This window comes from Nymphaea colorata, chromosome 4 (assembly GCF_008831285.2).
Source record: "Nymphaea colorata isolate Beijing-Zhang1983 chromosome 4, ASM883128v2, whole genome shotgun sequence".
Taxonomy (NCBI): domain Eukaryota; kingdom Viridiplantae; phylum Streptophyta; class Magnoliopsida; order Nymphaeales; family Nymphaeaceae; genus Nymphaea; species Nymphaea colorata.
The window spans coordinates 14,168,885-14,188,911 of NC_045141.1; the positions used below are offsets into that span (position 1 = coordinate 14,168,885).

A 20,027-nucleotide genomic window follows, 5' to 3' on the forward strand; every position below is an offset into this window, starting at 1 on the left:
AAAGGCATGATTTGCCTTTTCCAGATCAGATAATTCTCATGGTTGAGTTTTTCGGTAATAAGGTGAGGAAGAAAACTTGAGGACATGCCAGAATGCGAAAGGTTTTCCATGACAGCAGAAAGGAATGGTATATAGGTAGAAGATGAGAGGGAAAGAAGACACGATATAACAAGATGTGTCCTTGGTAAGCAAGAAGAAAAAGGAACAAGAATTGCGCAAGAGAAAAGTAAATTCAGGATAGAGACAAGATGAGAAAAGAGTTCTAACCAGATCAGACCTGTTTGGGCATTTCGTTTGGTAGAGATAACGTAACCTGGCGCTCTGATACCATGATAGAAATGTAGCACCAATATCTGTAACCCGAAAACAGCACTCACGCAGGAGAGAGAGAGAGAGAGAGAGAGAGAGAGAGAGAGAATGAAAACAAGAAGAAACTGAGGAGAAGAAGCCGTAGCCAAAATGGTTTGCACGGCCTCTATTTATAATCTCATTTTCAGAATTCTAAGAGTCTCCAATCGTGGAATCCTAGGAGATTTCACAAGCTCCAAGGACATTAATTACATCATAGAAACCTAAGAGACTTCACATATAACAAGGATATTAACTATAACATAGAATCCTAGGAGACTCTTCACATGTTACAAGGACATTAAATATTTTAACACATTCTACAAGGAGGTGGAATCCTAAGAGACTCCTCTTCAACGTGCTGGTGAAGGATTTATATTTTAACAATAATCACTTATCATAGAAGAAACCGGCAACAAGAAGTTGGTGAAGAAGAACATCATGAGACCATTGATCTCCAACCAACTCAAAGTGGAGAAAACCTTAGGAGATCCACTAGAAATGTAAGACAACCCAATAGGTTTGTGTCTTATGAAACTTTTACTCCATCTCATAGAGCTAGAATTAATGCCATTCACTCTCACTTTGAACCTTCTACTTTTAATGAAGCATCCAAATATATTGAGTGGAAGAATGCCATGTTAGAAGAATTGGATGCCTTGAGAAAAGCCCAAACTTGGGAAATACAAGATTTACCTATAGGGAAAAAGACTATTGGATGCAAGTGGGTATACAAGGTGAAAACTAAAAGTGATGGATCCCTAGAAAGGTATAAAGCAAGGCTTGTTGCCAAAGGTTACACTCAAGAATATGGTATTGACTATGAGGAAACATTTGCCCCTGTAGCTAGAATGACTACTGTTAGGACCCTTATTGCTTTAGCATCTGTTAAAAACTGGAATATCTATCAAATGGATGTTAAAAATGCCTTTTTAAATGGGGATCTTATGGAAGAGGTTTATATGGAAGTACCACCAGGGTTGTCTGTTCCTCAAAGGAAAGTTCTTAGACTTAAGAAGGCTCTTTATGGCCTCAAACAAGCTCCTAAAGCTTGGTTTGACCGTTTTAATTCTGTTATTTCTGATTATGGGTTTCATTCTTGCTTAACTGACACTGCCTTGTTTGTTAAGTATACTACTGCAGGTATCATAATTCTTCTACTGTATGTTGATGATATGATCATTACAGGTAGTGATAAGGAAGGTATTAAAGAATGTAAGAAATTACTACAAGAAACTTTTGAAATGAAAGATTTAGGTTTTCTAACATACTTCTTGGGTATTGAGGTTGCATACTCTACTAGAGGATATTTTTTGTCACAAACTAAGTTTGCTGCAGAGATCATTGCTAAATCAGGCATAACAGATGATAAGGTCACAGAAACTCCTGAAGCAGTAGGAAGCAAGATGAAGATTGATGATGGAGTTCCACTTGCCAATCCCACTCCTTACCGACAACTTGTGGGATCCTTGATGTACCTTAGCATCATTCGGCCTGACATTGCTCATGCAGTTCATACTGTGAGTCAATTTCAACATGCTCCATCAACCGTTCATATGGGAGCTGTTCTTCGTATCATCAGATATATTAAGGGAACAATAAACAAGGGAGTATTTATGTCTTCCTCTTCCTCCTTGAACTTGATTGCTTATACTGATGCTGATTGGGGAGGAGATCCTAATGATAGACACTCAACTACTGGATTTTGTGTTTTTCTAGGAGAATCACTCATCTCATGGAAATGCAAAAAGCAACAGAAAGTCTCACTATCCTCTACTGAAGCTGAATATCGAGCCATGGCTTCTACAACTATGGAAATTGTCTGGCTTCGCCAAATGCTCCTTGATATGGGAATAAAGATAGAAGAACCCACTGATTTATGCTGCGACAACAAGAGTTCTATCTACATTGCCAAGAATCAAACATTCCATGAACGAACAAAGCATATAGAAATGGACTGTCACTATGTTCGTGAAGAATTTTTGAAGAAGACTATCAAACTTCCATATGTCTCCTCCGAGTTCCAGCTGGCTTATTTCTTCACAAAGCCTCTATGTTCTCCCAGATTCAACTTTCTTTTAGATAAACTTTCGGTGATAGCACCGTAAGTTTAAGGGGGGGTGTTAAGAAATATGATTTCTTATTGTTGTTATCTCTTAATTAGGTATTATCTTAGTTAAGAGCTAGTTTAGGATTAGTTAGGAATTAGTTTAGGATTTAGTTTATTTCTTTCTTTTCTCTTTATTTTTTATTTTTTATTTTTTATTTTTATTTTTTTATTTTTTTATTATTTCTGCCAAACTAGCCGTTGGCAGTTCCAACAGCTCTATTAAGAGCTGTTGGAACTAGCCCAACGGCTAGTTTAGCTCATCTCTTCTTATTCTCTCTTATAAATATCCTTGTAACAGTCTTTGTAAAGCATAAGCTGTGTTTTACAGCCTTTATATTGTTTATTGAATGAGTATTACTCTTCTTCACTTGGCCTTAGTGCCTTTTTGGTATTATATGTATTCTTTGTGACTGTTATAGTCACTTTTCACATTTTTGACACCAAAAATTTTCTTTCATTTCTATAATAGCGGAAGCAATATTGAGTCATGACCAGAACATAAGACATTGTTTTATTTCAATAATAAAATACTTGGACCCAACAAAAATAACCACAAATCCCCAAAACCGACGCAGTGCCCAGAATGCCAATGCCCGTCCATCACAAGACTGAGATCGTCGCTCCAAAGCCAAAATCTATCAAGGACTACCTGTAGATATAGAAAGAAGGGTCAGAATTCCTCTGAGTATGGAAAAATCCAGCCATGTGTGGAACACGGCCCATCAAAATAATATTTGGTTTTTGTAAAACAAATATCTTCAAATCTTAACACATATTAGAGTAACGTCACATGCTCAGCAACAAAACGAGGTGTGCACAACCTCCCAAAATTTCGTAGGCTTCCAACCGTGGTCCTCTGACAATGTCAAGGTCATCGTGCCGAGTAACAGAAATCCCCGTGGGCACTCACGGGCAGAACAGAACATCTCTTCACCAGGCGATCCAACGGATCGAGGGCACTTGAAGTGAAGCCTCCTGAGATATCCCAGATCGCCGCTGCAGCAGCATGGTCTCTCTAGGAACCCGGGTGGAGAGACCAGGAGTCTCGCTCCCAAACAGAAACAGAACAGAATCCCGGGCCCTTGTGCCGCCAAATACCCAGTGGGCCCTCCAGTACAGCCAGAGGAGCGTGCGTCAACAGTGAGCTCAGACGCACCACTACCTCCCGGGACAAAACCGAACACTGGGCAAAATAGAAAGCTCGCACTCGCATAAACCATCGCACAAAGTCCACGTTTCGCCTTCGAATTTCAAAAGTGAGGGTTTGCCAATGCTAGACATCGTCTAGTACCTCTCACAGAAACCGCCCGCCCTCAGGCTCGGTTTTCTAAACAGAATAATTCAGCTATTTTAAATCCTAACTTAATAGCAATAGAGCAAAACTCATCGCATCTAGAAACCTCGATTAGCAATATTATAATCCTTATTTGAAACAATAAAATTTATATTTAAATTCTCAAAGGTGACTTTCCTCCTCTAATGGTTCCAAAGTTAATTTCAGAAAATCATATTTCTGAAATTTTAAACACCACAAAGAGCATCAAAAAGTAATATAACATATCATTTCGTTTTTAATTTATAAAACCCCCTTTTTGTAATTTTTTAAGAATTCAGAAGGTACCAAAACGTGATTTCTTATTAAATGCATGGTTTTTGCTGAAAATCACTTTCCTAAGCCTCTTTTTGAAGAGGTTTTCAGCAAAAACGTTGCGGCATGAACGCTTAAAAGTTATAACAGTTTTTTCGCAAATTTTGATAATAAGGTGGACCCGCTTTGTAATTTTTCATCATTGATATAAATTTGGCCCACGCTCATTTTTCTTCATTTCACGCCTGCGTTTTCTCTCTCCTCACGAGCGCCTCTTCCTCGTCTTCGTGTTCGTCCGGTGGTGGAGTCTCCACCGTGCTTCCATGACCAAAACCAGAGAGATCTCTCTCTGTCTCGCGCGAGATCGACTTTGGGTCTTCTGCTGCTATGCCCACCGGCCGTCTGACAGCTTCCGCCGCCGCCTCCTCAGCTGCTCCCCTTTTTCTCAGCACTGTCACCGTGAGAACGACGACTTCCCAGCTTTAACGGCGTCCTCACAGTCTCCCTCTCGCTGCAATAGTGAAGATCCGACAGGGAGAAGGGGACGACAGGAGGAGGACGCTGCGCTCCACCGATACCCAGTGCCTCTCTGCCACAAGCGTGGGAAAGAAGGCTGGTTTTTTTTTTTTTTCAATTCAATTCAGTATTTAGCATGCTCTATCTATAGGAAATCAAAGGTAGCTAGAAACGAAGAACATTGGTATAGCATGCGCAGATCGACTAGTATAATATGCATATAAATCGCTATCCACCGGCAATCATCAGAAGATACAAGCTACATGAACCATTCATAACTGAAAATCCCATACCTCTGAAAATCTTGGCAACTTCTGCTTCTGGTTTCTTTCCAGCAGCCACTAGCCTCCGTTCCAACAAGAGAGCAAGAAGCGTTTCTCACCCTTTCTCTCTCTCTCTTTCTTTCTAATGTTGGACAAGCTCCTCTAAGCCTGCGGTAAAGAAAGTCCTTGCTGTAAAATGTGGTTACATATGCCCTTATCCCTATCTTTTCCACAAATGTCTCCCTTTGATAAACTTGATAGTTGGAAAAGGATAAGGCAAGAAAATCGTGGGGCTTACACTCCTAGAGCTTGGTTTGAAAGACTGAGGATAGTGATGAAGATTAATGGATACAAACAGGAAAATGGTGATCACACCCTATTCATTAAGCAGAGAAATGGTTTGGTGAGTCTCCTTCTTGTATACGTTGATGATATGATTGTCACAGGTGACGATGAAGAAGAAAAAAAGAAGATGAAGGAGAGGTTAGCTGTTGAATTTGATCTGAAAGATCTGGATAAACTAAGGTACTTTCTGGGGATAGAGATTGCTCGATCAGAGACAAGGCTTGTTATGAGCCAAAGGAAGTACACTCTGGATCTCTTAAAGGAGACAGGTAAACTTGGATGTAGGCCCTTTCTAACTCCAATGGAGTCTGGTACGAAGATAAGCATCAAGACTGGCAACATCCTGGATGAGGAAGGAAAAGGTCGGTATCAAAGGTTGGTTGGTAAGCTCATCTATCTTACCCTCACTCGCCCTGATATCACCTATGCTGTGAATGTGTTGAGTCAGTTTATGCATGCTCCTACTGATTGTCACTGGAAGAGTGAAGAAAGAGTGTTGGGGTATCTGAAAAATGACCCAGGGAAAGGATTACTGTATACTCAGCAAGACCAACTTAATATTGAAGGATACTCTGACGCAGATTGGGCAGGGTGCACTGATATTAGGAGGTCTACCACAGGGTACTGCATCTTTCTAGGGGATAACCTGGTTGTATGGAGAAGTAAAAGGCAGCAAGTTTGTTCTAGATCCAGTGCTGAGGCTGAATACAGGGCGGTTGCTATGGGAGTTACAGAAATGCTATGGTTGAAGATCCTTCTAGCAGATATTGGAATTGAAATAGAAGAGAAGATGAAGATGTACTGCGACAACAAATCTGCGATTAACCTTGCAAATAATCTCGTCCTGCATGACAGAACCAAACACGTGGAGATTGATCGCCACTTCATACGGGAACGCATTGATTCAAAGGAGTTGATTCTGCCTTATATGAAGTATGAAGATCAAATTGCAGATGTTTTAACCAAAGCCTTATGTACATCTCAATTTGAAAAAAATGTGAGCAAGCTTGGCATGTTTGACATGTATGCCAAGCTTGAGGGGGAGTGTTAGAATATCTTGTGTAAGGGAACCGAGAGTGGCTCGGTACCCTAGGCGGGTTTCCCCCTTATAATCCCACTTAGTGTTGTGTTGTTGATTAAGTGGAATATAATTTTCTCTCTCCTAGGGTTGCGGTTTTGCCCCTAGGTCAGAGCTTCTCCGTGGTTTTTCACCTCTTCTTGAGGTTTTCCACGTATATCGTGTGTTTCTTCTCTTTTCCTCTCTTCCGTTGCATATTTCTACAATATCTAATGCAATAAGATCCAGGTATGGTATTGACTAAGTGCCTGGGTTGGAAGAAAGACCACGATGATGTGGAAACTTCGACTGTCAAGGCCAAATCTTCGTGGAAACTTCGACTGTCAAGGCCAAATCTTGATTATGTTCCACAAAATATCACTATGGAAAACGTAACTCTAATTATTTATCAGGCATGAACCAGTTTTTTCATGTTCTCAGTTGAACCTGAGAAAGCACTTGTTTCTCTCATGAAAATCAGAAAGATCTGGATCAAGGTCATCCATTGTCATTTACTATTCAAATTAGTGAGACACCAATAACAACGGGTGTTTGATGGGAATTCCATTCCAGAGAATAGTCATATAGAGATGGTAGAAATACTAGCGTCTAACACTAAAAAAATTGCAGCCAAGTCAATATCCTCCAATTTGGGCTCCCTAACATGCTTTAACATGTCCTAACATTCTTTTTTTCAATTATATAACTGGGCTTTGAGTGAAGAAGAATATTTCATTGATGTTGTGTCTATAGGGGAAAAAAACAGAAAAGTAATGTTGTTAGAGTCATAGAGACAAGATACCTAAAGTAAGTAGGCAGCCAAGAGAGACAAGTATAGTGACCCCAGCTCCCACAAAAATGAGCATATATCATCGCCCACACTGCATGGCTTTTGAAGAATGCTTTCCAAGGTATGTCCTACAAATCAGATAAATCAATCCCATAGACAATCACAGAAACATTGGAGAGATCATGTAAAAAGAACTCCTGCATAAGTCATGAGACATGGTTTGCCGTAATCTTAATACCTTCAAAATAAAAAATTATTGATCAAACAAAACATTAGATTGAGTTCATACAAATGAGGACACCTTAATGTTAGAAAAAAATTGTCATCTCAGTACCTCATAACAAGCACACATGCATGCTGTTTTCTCTGTGCATGTGTGTGTGCCTATATATATAGTCTCATTTTCTTGTACAGGAACCCAAGAAGTTTGCTTTGCATGGTCAAAATCTCAAAAAAGCCAAAACTATCTTGATAGCCCTAATTCAGATATCTCAATCCCATGGGAACATTTTAAAACTTGAACCAAAACTCAAATAAGGATAGATTGATTCCATGAGAGCAAGTGAATTCAGATACCTTTAATGACAGGCTTAACTGGGACAGAGAAGCATCCCAAGATTTTTTCTCTGCAGAAGATGCCAGGGGCACGCCATTGGTATTCATATTTCTTTTTTCTGCAAAACCAATATGTTCTGGCTTCAAGGACATAAACATTTGAACAAAACAGCATTTATGCGGTCAAAATCCAGAACATTAGAAAGCTGAAAAAGAAGTGTAGGGACTTTCATTATGGATTTGAACTATAGATAGTGATACACATGCATAATTGGCCTTGCTGTAAGGTAACTGCCATCAGGGAAGTCATGTTCATTAACCCAATTATGTTCCACGCCATCAGGGAAGTCATGTTCATTAACCCAATTATGTTTCACGTATGTTACATAATTGCATGAAGATAGCATGTAGCCACAAACCTTTGAAGCATATAATTTTAACTATTAAAAGAATTAATAAATAAATGGGTAGGAAGCGTCTGATCCTCCCTGCATCCAAAACAGACAGGAAAAAATTCTTGTTCAGCCTCCCAAAAATATTTACTGAAATTCAAATCTCTGATATGCAACCAGCTCACACCAACCAATCGAGGTTCTCCTTTCACAAAAGAAGATTACTGCTGACTTTTCTCCCAGGATTGATACTGATGTAGAAAATCACAATTGACAAATGACAGTCTCTCCAGGTCTTTCAGAGCAGCCATCTTTCGAAGCTGCTAACTTCTTGTTGAGAAAATGATTTATCAAAAAAGGTCTCTTCATATTAGTGATTCTTGGTGCAACTCCTTGTTAAGTAAAAAATTTTCACTAGGTCTCTTCATATTGTCAATTTTCACTGTCCAAAGAAGTATGCAGTAAATCCTAAGCAGACATCAGCCAGTAGCGTCCAGATATTTCTCTTCATTGAGAATTTTGGATCCAATTTTTCTAGATGCTGCCAGTTTACTTCTATCAGAAATTCAATCTTTTTTCTGATGCATTACATCCCTTACAAGACCAAGTTTCCATTGCCAATAGTGAAATCAATACTAAGAAAATGACGTGCAAGGTTTTGTGCATTTTCCAAGATTTCCAATATTTGGCCCATGGTAAAGGTGAAAACAGTACAAGAAACTGACATATTAAATGTAACTCTCTGCAATCATAGACTTCCTAATATCCTATTTAACAGAGAGACCACCAGCCCACATTGAATATTTGGCTCCGTTTTGAGGAATTATGAAATCCATAAATTGGCATTAGAATAATTGGCAATTTTCTTTCTTATTTGGAGAAACTTCACTAATCAGGCATGATGTATTTCTAATGCAAGATTGTTTGGAACAGGAAAGGTACCAAAAAATAAACTTGATAACCAGAAAATGATATTACATAAGGTTTCAGTTTTTTTTTTTTTATGTTAGGTCATGGTTACAGGAAAATATCTAATGCTTTTCTGTTGCTTCCGAATCTTCCAACCATTTGAAGACCAACATCTATTTTGGATTAGCTGAAAGTCCAATTTTTGAAATAACAACTTGCATGGTTAACACCATAAACGGTTTTTAACTTGGAATGCCACTTTTCTAGAGTATCTATATGTTTAAAAGTTCTTCCTCGTGCCATATGACGCCTATATGGAAGAATACCAGAATATGGTAGCTATATTAAAGCATGCTGCAGACAACATCAATTATTATAATGTGAACATTTTCAAAGATGTTCTGCAATCCCAGACAAGATTTTCTCAAACTCGGGTTGATCATTCTTTACTGAGGCATAGGAGTGATTCTCATAAGCCTCAGTTTTTTTATTGTTGCTACTTGCTACGTTGTTTCTCTTAATGCAGCAAAAAACAACAAATACACAAAATTGGACAGGACCATCATTTCATCAGCGACAAGAATGAAAAAGTAAGAATGGGATTTCATATTTATGTTTGAACATTGTCAGCTGACGGACTTTTCTTTGTCTTTGTCAAAACTATGAAATGCTATACATTTTTCTGAAACCATGTAGAAATTAGGAGCAGCACCAGCACAAGAATGATGCTACTTTTGTAGGCATCCACTTTTCCCTCTTGAGAAATGTCACATTATTATATGTAGATTCCTGAACAGCATTTAACTAGTAAAAAATGTAGTCGTATCTCACAATTAAACTCTTTATAAGTTGTAAGTTGAAAAATTGGATATTAAGAACAAAAGCTCATAAAAGTAAGTTATCACATATGGAAATCAGAAACAAAATTAGCAATGCTCATGCATGCAGCAGGAACTTGCATACATGTAAAGATAAAGATGGCCTACTATTAGATCAGAAATTGCAATCAATTGTATGGATTATATTCTTACCTGTTAACAAGTGTTCGTGAGGTGATGATTGGACTTCATCTAGAAACTGAAAGCCTATGCACCTATTCAATCACATGTAACATTTTCTTAATAGGACACCAAAAATGCTGATGATATTTCATGTCACACAAACATATATGTACACATATTCTGAGAGAGAGAGAAGAAAACCACCAATTTTTCTAGTTTTGCGAGAGATTATCCAAATGGAGATGTGTGTTCTTATTGCACTATTTCAGTTGTCCCTCAATGCAAAACTCTAGATTACCTCTCCCTTGTCCCTATTTGTCCGGTTTCACAGCAAGGCACACAAAACCCAATTGAACTCTAGAACTCTAATTTGGAGGCTCTAAGCCAACTTATTACGCAGGTATGAAGAGCTCATCTTAGCATAGATGACTACATTAATGACAACAATGCATAAACAAATGAAAGTCATAACTGTTAGATTATATGAAAATGTTAGGACTTAGGAGTTAGGATTGTATGTAAGTATATTATATTATTATGTATTTATTCATATGTATCAGTGAATAAACATATAATATATAATATATATATAGGTTTATTTTGCAAAACTTTTTTCTGTAAAATTCTTTTTTTTTTTTGCTAGCTAGCTAGCTCATTCAAATTTCCTACAATATATATATATATATATATATATATATATATATATATATATATATATATATCCTTGTATGTATTTTTCTGTTTTTCTTTTCTGTTTTCTGTATTTTTTTACTGTTTGGTAGTTTGAAATAGCTGTTGGCTATGTCCCAACAGCTAGAAACTAGTCATTGGGAGCAGCCCCAGCCGCTGGTTTCTTCTCTTCTACTTTTTGAGTCTCTCCCTATATATATATGGGACAATTCCCTTATTTTGTAGTGGTGTGAGCCAGTTTTTATTAGGTTTGACAGAAATATAATTGTTTTCCAGAGTTTGATTCTGGTTTTTTACTAGATGTGCAGAATTACTGTTTTGCCCTTCTTAGGGATGTGTGCCTATTTTGTGATTATTTAGGGCCTGATTTATGATAACCAATCAAATGCTCATTTTTTTACTCCAACAGTTCAACTTGTTAGGAGTTAAGACTACAGACATTTTCAAGTCACTTTGAAATTGCATATGTTTGTTTCTTGATAAAGTGACATTCTTGAAATGATAAACTTTACCAACAGAAATAGCCATGGAGGAAAAGGTTATGCTTCTTCAAGAAGGCATTGTTTATTCTATGTGACTATTGACTAAGTTACGATTCATACGCAAGATTTCCCACTCATATGCAACCTTTATAGATTCCTCATGGACACTTTATGAAATATCTAATGTTTTTATAGTAAGATAGGCCTCATGTATTGACATCTAGTCTACATGCATATAGTCTTACAGTTTAGATACAGAAGTTAAAAAGCTACAACCACTACAAGAGAAAATTAACAGAATACTATCTTAACCTCAACAAAATTCTGAACATATTTCAAAAAAATATCTAACCAAATGGCATCAATTACAGAAAAACTTTAATACAATTGCAGGAATGAAATGATAGAATATATGTGTGTGTGTGTGTGTACATATATATAGCACAGAGGTACGGTTATGGGTGCAGAGTACTTTCAAAAAGTTTGGGTACAGGGACACGGCCGTATACAGTACACACACACACACATATATATATATATATAAGATTTTAACAAACAAGACAATATAGAAAGTTCTATTAAAGAAAATAAAGTCGCTAGAAAAATCCCCAGACGGTTGCCAAAAGATCCTGCTGAATAGGTGGAGTTGGACCACTGAGAACATGAATAGCCCCTTTAGTGTCTACCAAGGGCTCCTCATTTCCATTTTATATACATGATGACTTAAAACAAAACCTAAGTAGTGGACAAATGGACTTTGCCAACCTTGATTGAGTCCAAAAACACAGCCATCGGTCATAGCGCACCTGACATGGGTTTGACTGCATCCAGGCCATGTCCAAGGGCATACCCGTACCCGTGTCGACATGGGTACCTCATCCAAATAAAGTACCCATGTGTGTGTGTGTGTGTGTGCGTGTGTATATCTTAGACAGTGAGAGAGAGAGTGTGTCTCCCGCTATGCTCCATGAGGAGCGTCCGATCAAAATGGGATGTCATGGAGGTCTGACACCCTACGACCACCGAGAGTGGGTGGAGGTTGGGGATGGCTTTGTCTTTTCAGGTCAGACGGCTCAAGTGTTGTGTAATGGTGAGGAAGCGAGTGTTGCCTAAGGGCTCACTTCTTCTATATATGTATATATATTGTCATACATTGGTATCTCTACATGTGTGTTTGTCAATATGTATGATTAGTGTTTAGTCAATGTATGATTTGTATATCTATACATAATGTTTTGTGGGTTTATATGTGATTTTCTCTTCAATGGATTTTTATTTTATTTTTTGTCTTTTCTTTTTGAGCTGAATTTTCAGCTCTCGAAGAACTAGCAGTTGGCTAGCTCCTTATTTTCTTTCTTGTTTTCCTTGTTGAAAAATAAGGTCCCATGGTTTTAGAATATGGCCTGGGTACCATTTGTATGCAGTTTCTCATTAAGATAATTGAGTTTTTCAGAAGTATGAAAGTTCTGTTTTGGCTATATGCTGGAGTATCCTGCTTTGTCAGGTTTCAGGTTGTGTGCCTGAGTTGTTTGTGCTTGTTTTGGGCCTGATTTACAGAAAGGACCTTTGAGGGCAAAGTTGCAGTTAAGGAAAACAAAATATAAATAAAGGGAGATCATCGTCAATCAAATGCACTTGATCTTTTAAGACAACAGAAATCTTCAAGTTGCCCTCAACTGATAATTGTTTTGCACGACGTGACAAACATTTTTGAAAAAGAACCTTTTTCAAGAGCCATATGCCATTAGAGAAAAATTTGTGCTTCCTCAGGGAGGGACAACTCTTTTCATATTATTGCCACACATAAGCAGGATTTTTTACTCAATGATCATGGAAACTATAGATTCTTCATGGACAACATAAAAGAACATTTTATGCTTTTTAGGGTAAAGTATACAAGTACTGAGAAAGCCAGCCATTCACAACCACTGATGCAGGATGCTTCTGGGCTCTATGCATATAACAACTCTTCAAGGAAAAGATACAAATGTCACAAAAAAAGTAGAAAAATGTTTTCTTACCAGGCTAGTCCAAGAAAGCCAAATGCATAAAAAACCGACTCCCAGCCTAGGGATTGGATAAATTCAGGAGCCAATAGAAGTCTGAAAGCATTTCAAAATAGACATAAGCAAATTGGTATTAGTTACAGGAAAATTTTAGAGCATAATCAAGCAAAAACTTAATGATCAATGGAAGCTTAGATAAGATAGACATTCTTCATTATTGAAGGTGAGAATAAAAATAAAACATATGTTTTATACTTTTATCCATCATTTATTTAAACTAAAAGCAAAAACATACATGTGCTCCTAAGATACTGCTTCGTCTGTGGCTTTCCATAATTTCATGCTTAGGAAGCAAATTGTAAAGGAAAATAGTGGACAAGAACAGAGATAGATTAGAGAAAAAAGACCTGAATTTTATTTTCTCATGTAATATGCATTGCAGACACTATTAGAGGATCTACATACCCTAAGACACTTCCAACACTTAAGCCACCATAAACAAATCCAACCGCCCTAGATCGTTCCTCTCGAGGTATTGATCTGCACATAACCATAAGCCAATCAACATTTATGTGCATATATGTGTGTGTGTGTCTACATCCAAGCACATGAGAGAAGGTTCGACAAACATGGTTATTACCAAAAAGAAAAGGAAAAAAAAAAACTAACCTGGCCATTATATCAGTTGCAGCTGAAGGAGACACACCTTCCCCAATTCCAACCTGAACTTAAAAGACAGGCACTTGGCCTCTTTAGAAAACTTACATTTGTATGACTAGAAGGAAAAGGATAAGAAAGATGCTCTGATACAGCTAGCATATCGAAAATAAAAAAACAGGCTCAAGTTTTGAGCCCATAACAAATCCATACTCGAGTTTTTGAGTTGAACAATGAGGCCCTCAAGTTCTCAGCTTTCACCTATATTCACAAATGACTGCCTTTGCTAACAGAGATGAATGGAAAGAGTTTTTTCTCTTTTTAACGACAAAATTACCCCGACCACCACATCCCTCCTGGCAGCTGCCTGTTTGTGTCCCTCCCTTCCCGACCTTGCCTCCTTTCCTTCCCAACCAGAGACAGACCTGATACGAGAAGGGAACAGTCACCTTCTCCCATATAGTCACCCTCCGTACTCAGGCCTCTCTCTCCCTTTCTGATAATAGAGATGCCCAACAGGAGAGGGCGACAGTTGCCCTCTGTAGTCGGATGAGTGCATCATTTCAGATGCAACCAAGGTGCCGGCGAGGTTGAAGCACTTTGACAATGGAAGGAAAATACATGCCCTCTATGTAAAAGATGGATTATGTGTGCACAGGGAAATGCATGAGAGAGATGTGGTCTCATGGACTTCACTGATATTGGGTCATGTGCAACATGGATAGTATGCCAAGTAGCCAACCCTTTTCTCATGGATGTTGCAAGAGGAATTAAGCCTTGCCATTCATTTTTGCAGGCTTTGAGGCAAGGAGAGAAGATACACACTCGATTGGTGGAAACAGGCACACCTATTAATTTGATAGTGGAAAACAGTCTTTTGCACCTGTATGTTAAATGCTTTGTCATGGACGCTACTATGAAGCTGTTCAATAGAATACCTGTTAGAAGCCTGGTGCATGGAATGAGATGATTTCTAGTAATGTGAAATGCCGACTACCAGAAGAGGACATGGAGCTGATGCATAGAATGAACTCGAGCAACGTTAAGCCCAATAACTTCAACTATGCTATATGCACTTGATGATCAACTGCACCTTTGTGCATTATAAGAGAATGTAGCTTCCTAATATGATGTTTGTGTTAAATTCTTGAAACAGTTAAGCTTGTAATTCCAATCTGATGCCATCTTGAAGAGAAAAAAACATTATGTCCTTTTGAATTCTCAGGTGAATTCCAAGTAGGAGCTGATGGTCGGAGCGTGTGCAGGACTGTATCTCTTGGTGTGCTTTGCTAAATGGGATCTGTAATGCTGAAATGTGAATGTCTTTTGGGCAGATATACAACCACAGGTTATTTTTGTTGTATTGAATGCTATTGTGGGCATTCAGACAAACACATGGGACACATTCACACTATTGATTTGCAAGCCTCATAAAAACTTCACAAAAACTGAGCAAGCATTCACAAAAAGAATATGTAAAACATGAAAATGCTGATAAAGGATCATAGGTATGGAAGGGACATATACAATAAAGAGAACGCTCATCTGTGCAAAATAATCACCAAGGATGTAGTTAGCCATTCCTGCCCCAACTTTCTCTTAATTAGATAACCGTAGATGTGTGAACACTGAGATGCATAGCTATGAATACCTTTTTAATCTGCACTTTTCCTATTCCACTTTCATTGGAAATCTTTTACGCTAGACAGTCAGTCTGAAAAACAGGTGTCTGAACAGGAACAGGAACTTGTTTATTTCAAAAATAGCTTGAGGGTCTTTCAGTGTTTTATGTAATAGACAAAGGTATTTTGGCACATTCTCTGGTTAAGCAATATTTTCTGTTAGGAACCGTTAGAGAGGCAGTCATCTGTGAGTATACATGAAAACTCAAGGCCCAAGGGCCTCTATGTTCAGATAAAAAGCTTCACTTTCAGCTTCGATTTGCCATTGTCACAAACCTTAAGTGCCTAATTGCAAATAAACTTCTCAATCAAGAGGACCACACCACATACAGTTTGGTGGACCATTCAAAAAAGCACAAGAATACAAGATATCAAGAAACCATATGGAAAAGCAACAGTTTGTGGTACATTTTTTGCTTACTGCATAACAGAAACTTGAAACTAGCATCAAAATTTGTTTCTGTAACACAGTCGGGTGTGCCGAGTGACTTAGGCATTCAGATAAAAGTATGATACCCATTGAAATTAAATAACCAACACTAATTTGTCTATTTCAATGCCATTCCACTAAATTTAACAGTACTAAGGATTCTTTGATGAAGAGAAACTAAAAATGAGCGTCACACGGGTAGATGGGTATACAATTGCACTTTAGTGTTGAATAGATCCTGAATTCTTACAGCATTAGAACAAAGCAAAACTCATTAGGGCCCTTTTTAGCAGAAGATGGAAAACTTGTAGGCACAAATCAGCATATTTTTCCTGATAAGCACAAATTTGAGGTAGAAATAAACCACAAAAGGATGTTAAAGAAGAGATTAAATACCAGAATTCTAGATAAAACAAGTCCTGGCAGAAAACCAGCTACAACAGGAACAAATGCTGTAGCTATGGACCAAGCAAAGACCCCAATCTCAAGAATTTTCCTGCATTCATGATGAAGAAGCTCAGCAATAAAAGAATGAGTTTTACACATGGAAAACTATAAGCTCCTACTTTTTCTGCTGTTGAAAACAAGAAGTAGGAAGACAAGCATGCAGAAATCAACTAGCATGTCCTTACACAAGCAAAAGACTACGTGACATATTTCTTTACTAAACCTTTATCAACATATAAACAGCATTTTTTAAAAAAAACAGAGGAGTGTGGTACTTACCATGCACAACCAATGCAGGCAAGAATGCACATAATGAAATGTGCTTCATCCTGTGACCCAGAATCAGTCTAAAGCACATCACAGGAGGGACTCTAATTTCTTATTGGATGCTTTCTTATTGTTAAATTGTTAATTTCTTTATCCTGACTAGTGTTGGTACAGACACATATCAAACACTAGTTTGTTCATGGACAGGAGATTTTGCAGCATGGTTTTCTCTATTTCGTCCTTTCTTGCTTCCTTCACATCTGATAGACATGAAACATGTTTCCCAAGGCCAAAAGTCAACATGTCTCTTATCAAAGATTCAGAATCTCAGATAACCAGTTTTGGTAAAGTGAGTCATGAATCATGATATTAATGTATGACACCTAGTCACATAATGGTCCTGTAATCAATCAATTAGTAGATAATACAACACCAATACGGAATCTCTTGGTGGAACATCCACATGTCAATTGAAATTCTGGACAAACATAAGCAATAAAGTATTATAATAAATGCCTTTTATCATTCAAGATCTTGAATATAAGAATGGTCATCAAAAGCTGGTTGTTGAACTACAAAATCCCATTCCAGCTTCAAATGTCTATCAACGGATAGCATAAACATTAAAGATTTACCTGCCACCAAAAATTTTTGCCAACCACCCACCAGGTAACTGGCTCAAGGTATATCCCCAGAAAAATGACGACTGCACTAATCCTGCCGTTGAGGAACTCCAACCAAATTGATGGGACATGGGAATGATGGCAACACTCAAGTTCACCTACCAACCAAGAAATCACAACATGAACTTCAAAAATTCAGGTGTCCTTTTGCACCAACCAGAACTAGAACATGTAAAAAGTTATAAAGCATGGTGCCAAATCCTGCAATAAGTACTTTCTTTACACTGGTCAGAGTTACACTGGTCAACAGTGCACAATTAGTTGGTGCAGAATTGGGCTAACCCACTATGGGAGGTACTTCATATGTGTACAATTTCAAATAATGCAAATAAATGGTGCAGCCTTTAGGGGGATGGTGGAATGTGCATACGTAATCATATTTCCTACAGGAATCAGTCGGCCTCAATCAGCCGATTTATCAAAGCGAGCCCCTTTTCATGGGTCCAGTTAAGCGAGATAGGTGTCGCATTTTCATGATTTTTTCAATCCTACAATTGCCAAGGGTGTTCAGTTGAAGTCGTTGAAGTCTCTGCATTAACTCCAAAAGCCCTGTCCCCCTGCCGCAGAGCTTTTCCAAGGTAGGCGGTCAGGGCTGACCCGGGTTTCCTGTCCGGGGAGGCCAATTAACTGGTTTGCTTCTTTAAGATTCCTCACAATTGAAGAAAACAAATAAAAAAATGTCCTTCACGTTAAAGCAATAAACCTTGGCAATCGTTATCAAATTACTTGAACGAATTCTCTCTTCCACGAATTTTAGCTCATCGTTCTATCATCTGAACTGATAAGAACCGAAAGCAAAAAACGCGCAGAAAATAAGCCAAACAGCAAACTCCAACTCACAGCAGCATATGAGAGAAGAAACCACACCTTATCCATATTACAGATGACGAACGCAAGCGAGGTAGTCCCGATGAGCTTGTAGCGTTGGGGCAGGCCCTTCCAAGGCGGCCATCTCCAATCCCCGCCCGCAACGGACGCCTCCGATGCTTCGCCTGGGACGGCAGGATCATCTTGTCCTCTTCGGAGAACCGGAACCTCTGGGCTCACCTCTTCTTCCGCGACTCCTCCTCCCTGACCTCTGTGGCCGGAGGCCCTCACCCTCGCGCCCCTGAACGAACTTGAACGGAAGCGGCACGGAGGAGGAGAAGCAGCAGCAGCAGCAGCAGAGGAGGAGGGGAAACATGACAGTTCGGGAACTCTTCTTGGGCGGAGTGTCTGTGGACAACCGAAGCCCAGATTTCTCGGCTGCAACAAGGAACTCGCCATAGGAACACAGGGAGAGTGAGAGAGAGAGAGAGCGAGGATTGTCGAGCGGGAAATGGCGTTGGGGAAGGAAGACGTTGCGTGGAGGGGAGAGAGAGAGCTAGAGAAGTAGAACCATGAAGGGACTGAAGACCGCCACGCTCAACCACACAACGTCCATTTTGGTTTCAAAGCTAGTGGGTCCCGCCAGGATTCTTTTAGGCCGGGTTTCCCATCTCAGGGCATGCCACGTGGACGCAGAGCGTCTCGACCTTGAGACTGTGAGACCCACAAGGTTGGGGTGCATCTTCATTTAATCGGCTGTTTGGATACGTTTCCATCTTCAATTAGCTACTTTTCCCACACCAGCCCCATAATAATCCTTTATTTTTACATGCACAATGGGCCGAGCCAGCTCGAGCTTGACTCAAACTTGACTCTCCCATAAACGATTCAAACACTAGTTCAAATATATGGACGAAATGTTAGACAAGTTGAGTTTGAGTTTTAAGAACTCAACTCGTTTAAACTCCACACATGCAATGAAGATTGAATTATAATAAACAAATAATTAAACGGGTTAATTTAGATAAAAGAAATGAGACATGTTTAACATAAACAAGTTAAATGAGTCAAGTTCGAGCTCAACATTGTATTGTTGAGTCAAACTTGAGCTTGTTCTGTCAAAGCTCGACTTGAGTTCGGCTCGAGTTTTATCAGTCAAGTCGAGCTGGCTCAACTCGACCAGAGTCTGTGTGCAGCCCTGCCTACCCCACCCTATAAAATTCAAAGAAACAGTTCCTACTAGAATTAAACTGACAATGCCTCCATGACATCAATCAAAGCTCAAATACTTCATTATGGAAGCCGACAGATGAATGTCTTTTAAAAACAGGTTCCATGATCAGATGTGTTGGCCGATATCCTGTTGGCTTGCATCCGGCGGATATTATTGCTTCCATGAAGGTTTAGCTTAGTTTAACAGGAAACCGGTGTCCGTCAGACCCGGCCATAATTGCCTCCAATCAGTTCTGTTTTCCTTTTCGGAGACGTAAAATGCAGAGTCAATGGAGTCGAGCTAATAGTACAGCTGCCAAATGGGGGATGGAGAGCTTCATCGAGAAGAGAGATTAACGAGGTTAGTGTACAATTGTGGGAAATACAGACATATGGGAATGCATTCCATAGAATGAACTCGTAGGGTATGCATAGCTCGACGTTTTAAGATCAATTATCAATTGTTAATGCACATATGGTGCATGTAAGCATTGGGATTTAAACGTGAAGTTGTTTGAAGCAAATAACATACATTGGATGAAATTGAAGTTCCAGTTAAGGCGACCATAAGACATGTTTTTAGTCATGGGGTGATGTTTTCCGCGTTTTGGCTATCCTGTTCCAAGTTTCCAACATAACTGATTATGCATTGATAACAACATTTGGACTGCAGAAATCACTTCGTTGAGGCAACGACAACGTGTTTAATGCAGCAAGGCGAGCTTCACGACGCTAAGAACTAAGGCTGCATCGCTCTAGCAGGTCGGCAGATGCTGCTGGCCATTTTTAC

At 38.9% G+C, this 20,027-nt stretch overlaps 1 protein-coding gene across 2 annotated transcripts in view; it reads right to left on the minus strand.

The window, feature by feature from the left end:
* LOC116252214 (probable anion transporter 6, chloroplastic) overlaps nt 1–18,597 on the minus strand; it is a 48,317-nt gene extending 29,720 nt beyond the window's left edge. The window contains exons 1-10 of one of the 2 annotated variants that reach the window (XM_050077497.1): nt 18,086–18,597; nt 17,171–17,316; nt 16,218–16,317; nt 13,722–13,774; nt 13,518–13,592; nt 13,068–13,148; nt 9,905–9,966; nt 7,594–7,691; nt 7,030–7,145; nt 4,856–4,993 (exon numbers count right to left, since the gene is read on the minus strand). In XM_050077497.1, the coding sequence (XP_049933454.1) occupies nt 4,856–4,993; nt 7,030–7,145; nt 7,594–7,691; nt 9,905–9,966; nt 13,068–13,148; nt 13,518–13,592; nt 13,722–13,774; nt 16,218–16,317; nt 17,171–17,316; nt 18,086–18,484 (1,268 nt within the window). In that variant the 5' untranslated portion in view covers nt 18,485–18,597. The remainder of the gene's footprint in view (nt 1–4,855; nt 4,994–7,029; nt 7,146–7,593; nt 7,692–9,904; nt 9,967–13,067; nt 13,149–13,517; nt 13,593–13,721; nt 13,775–16,217; nt 16,318–17,170; nt 17,317–18,085) is intronic. The other variant, XM_031626335.2, reaches the window with a different exon arrangement.
* Between the last annotated feature and the right edge of the window lie 1,430 nt (nt 18,598–20,027).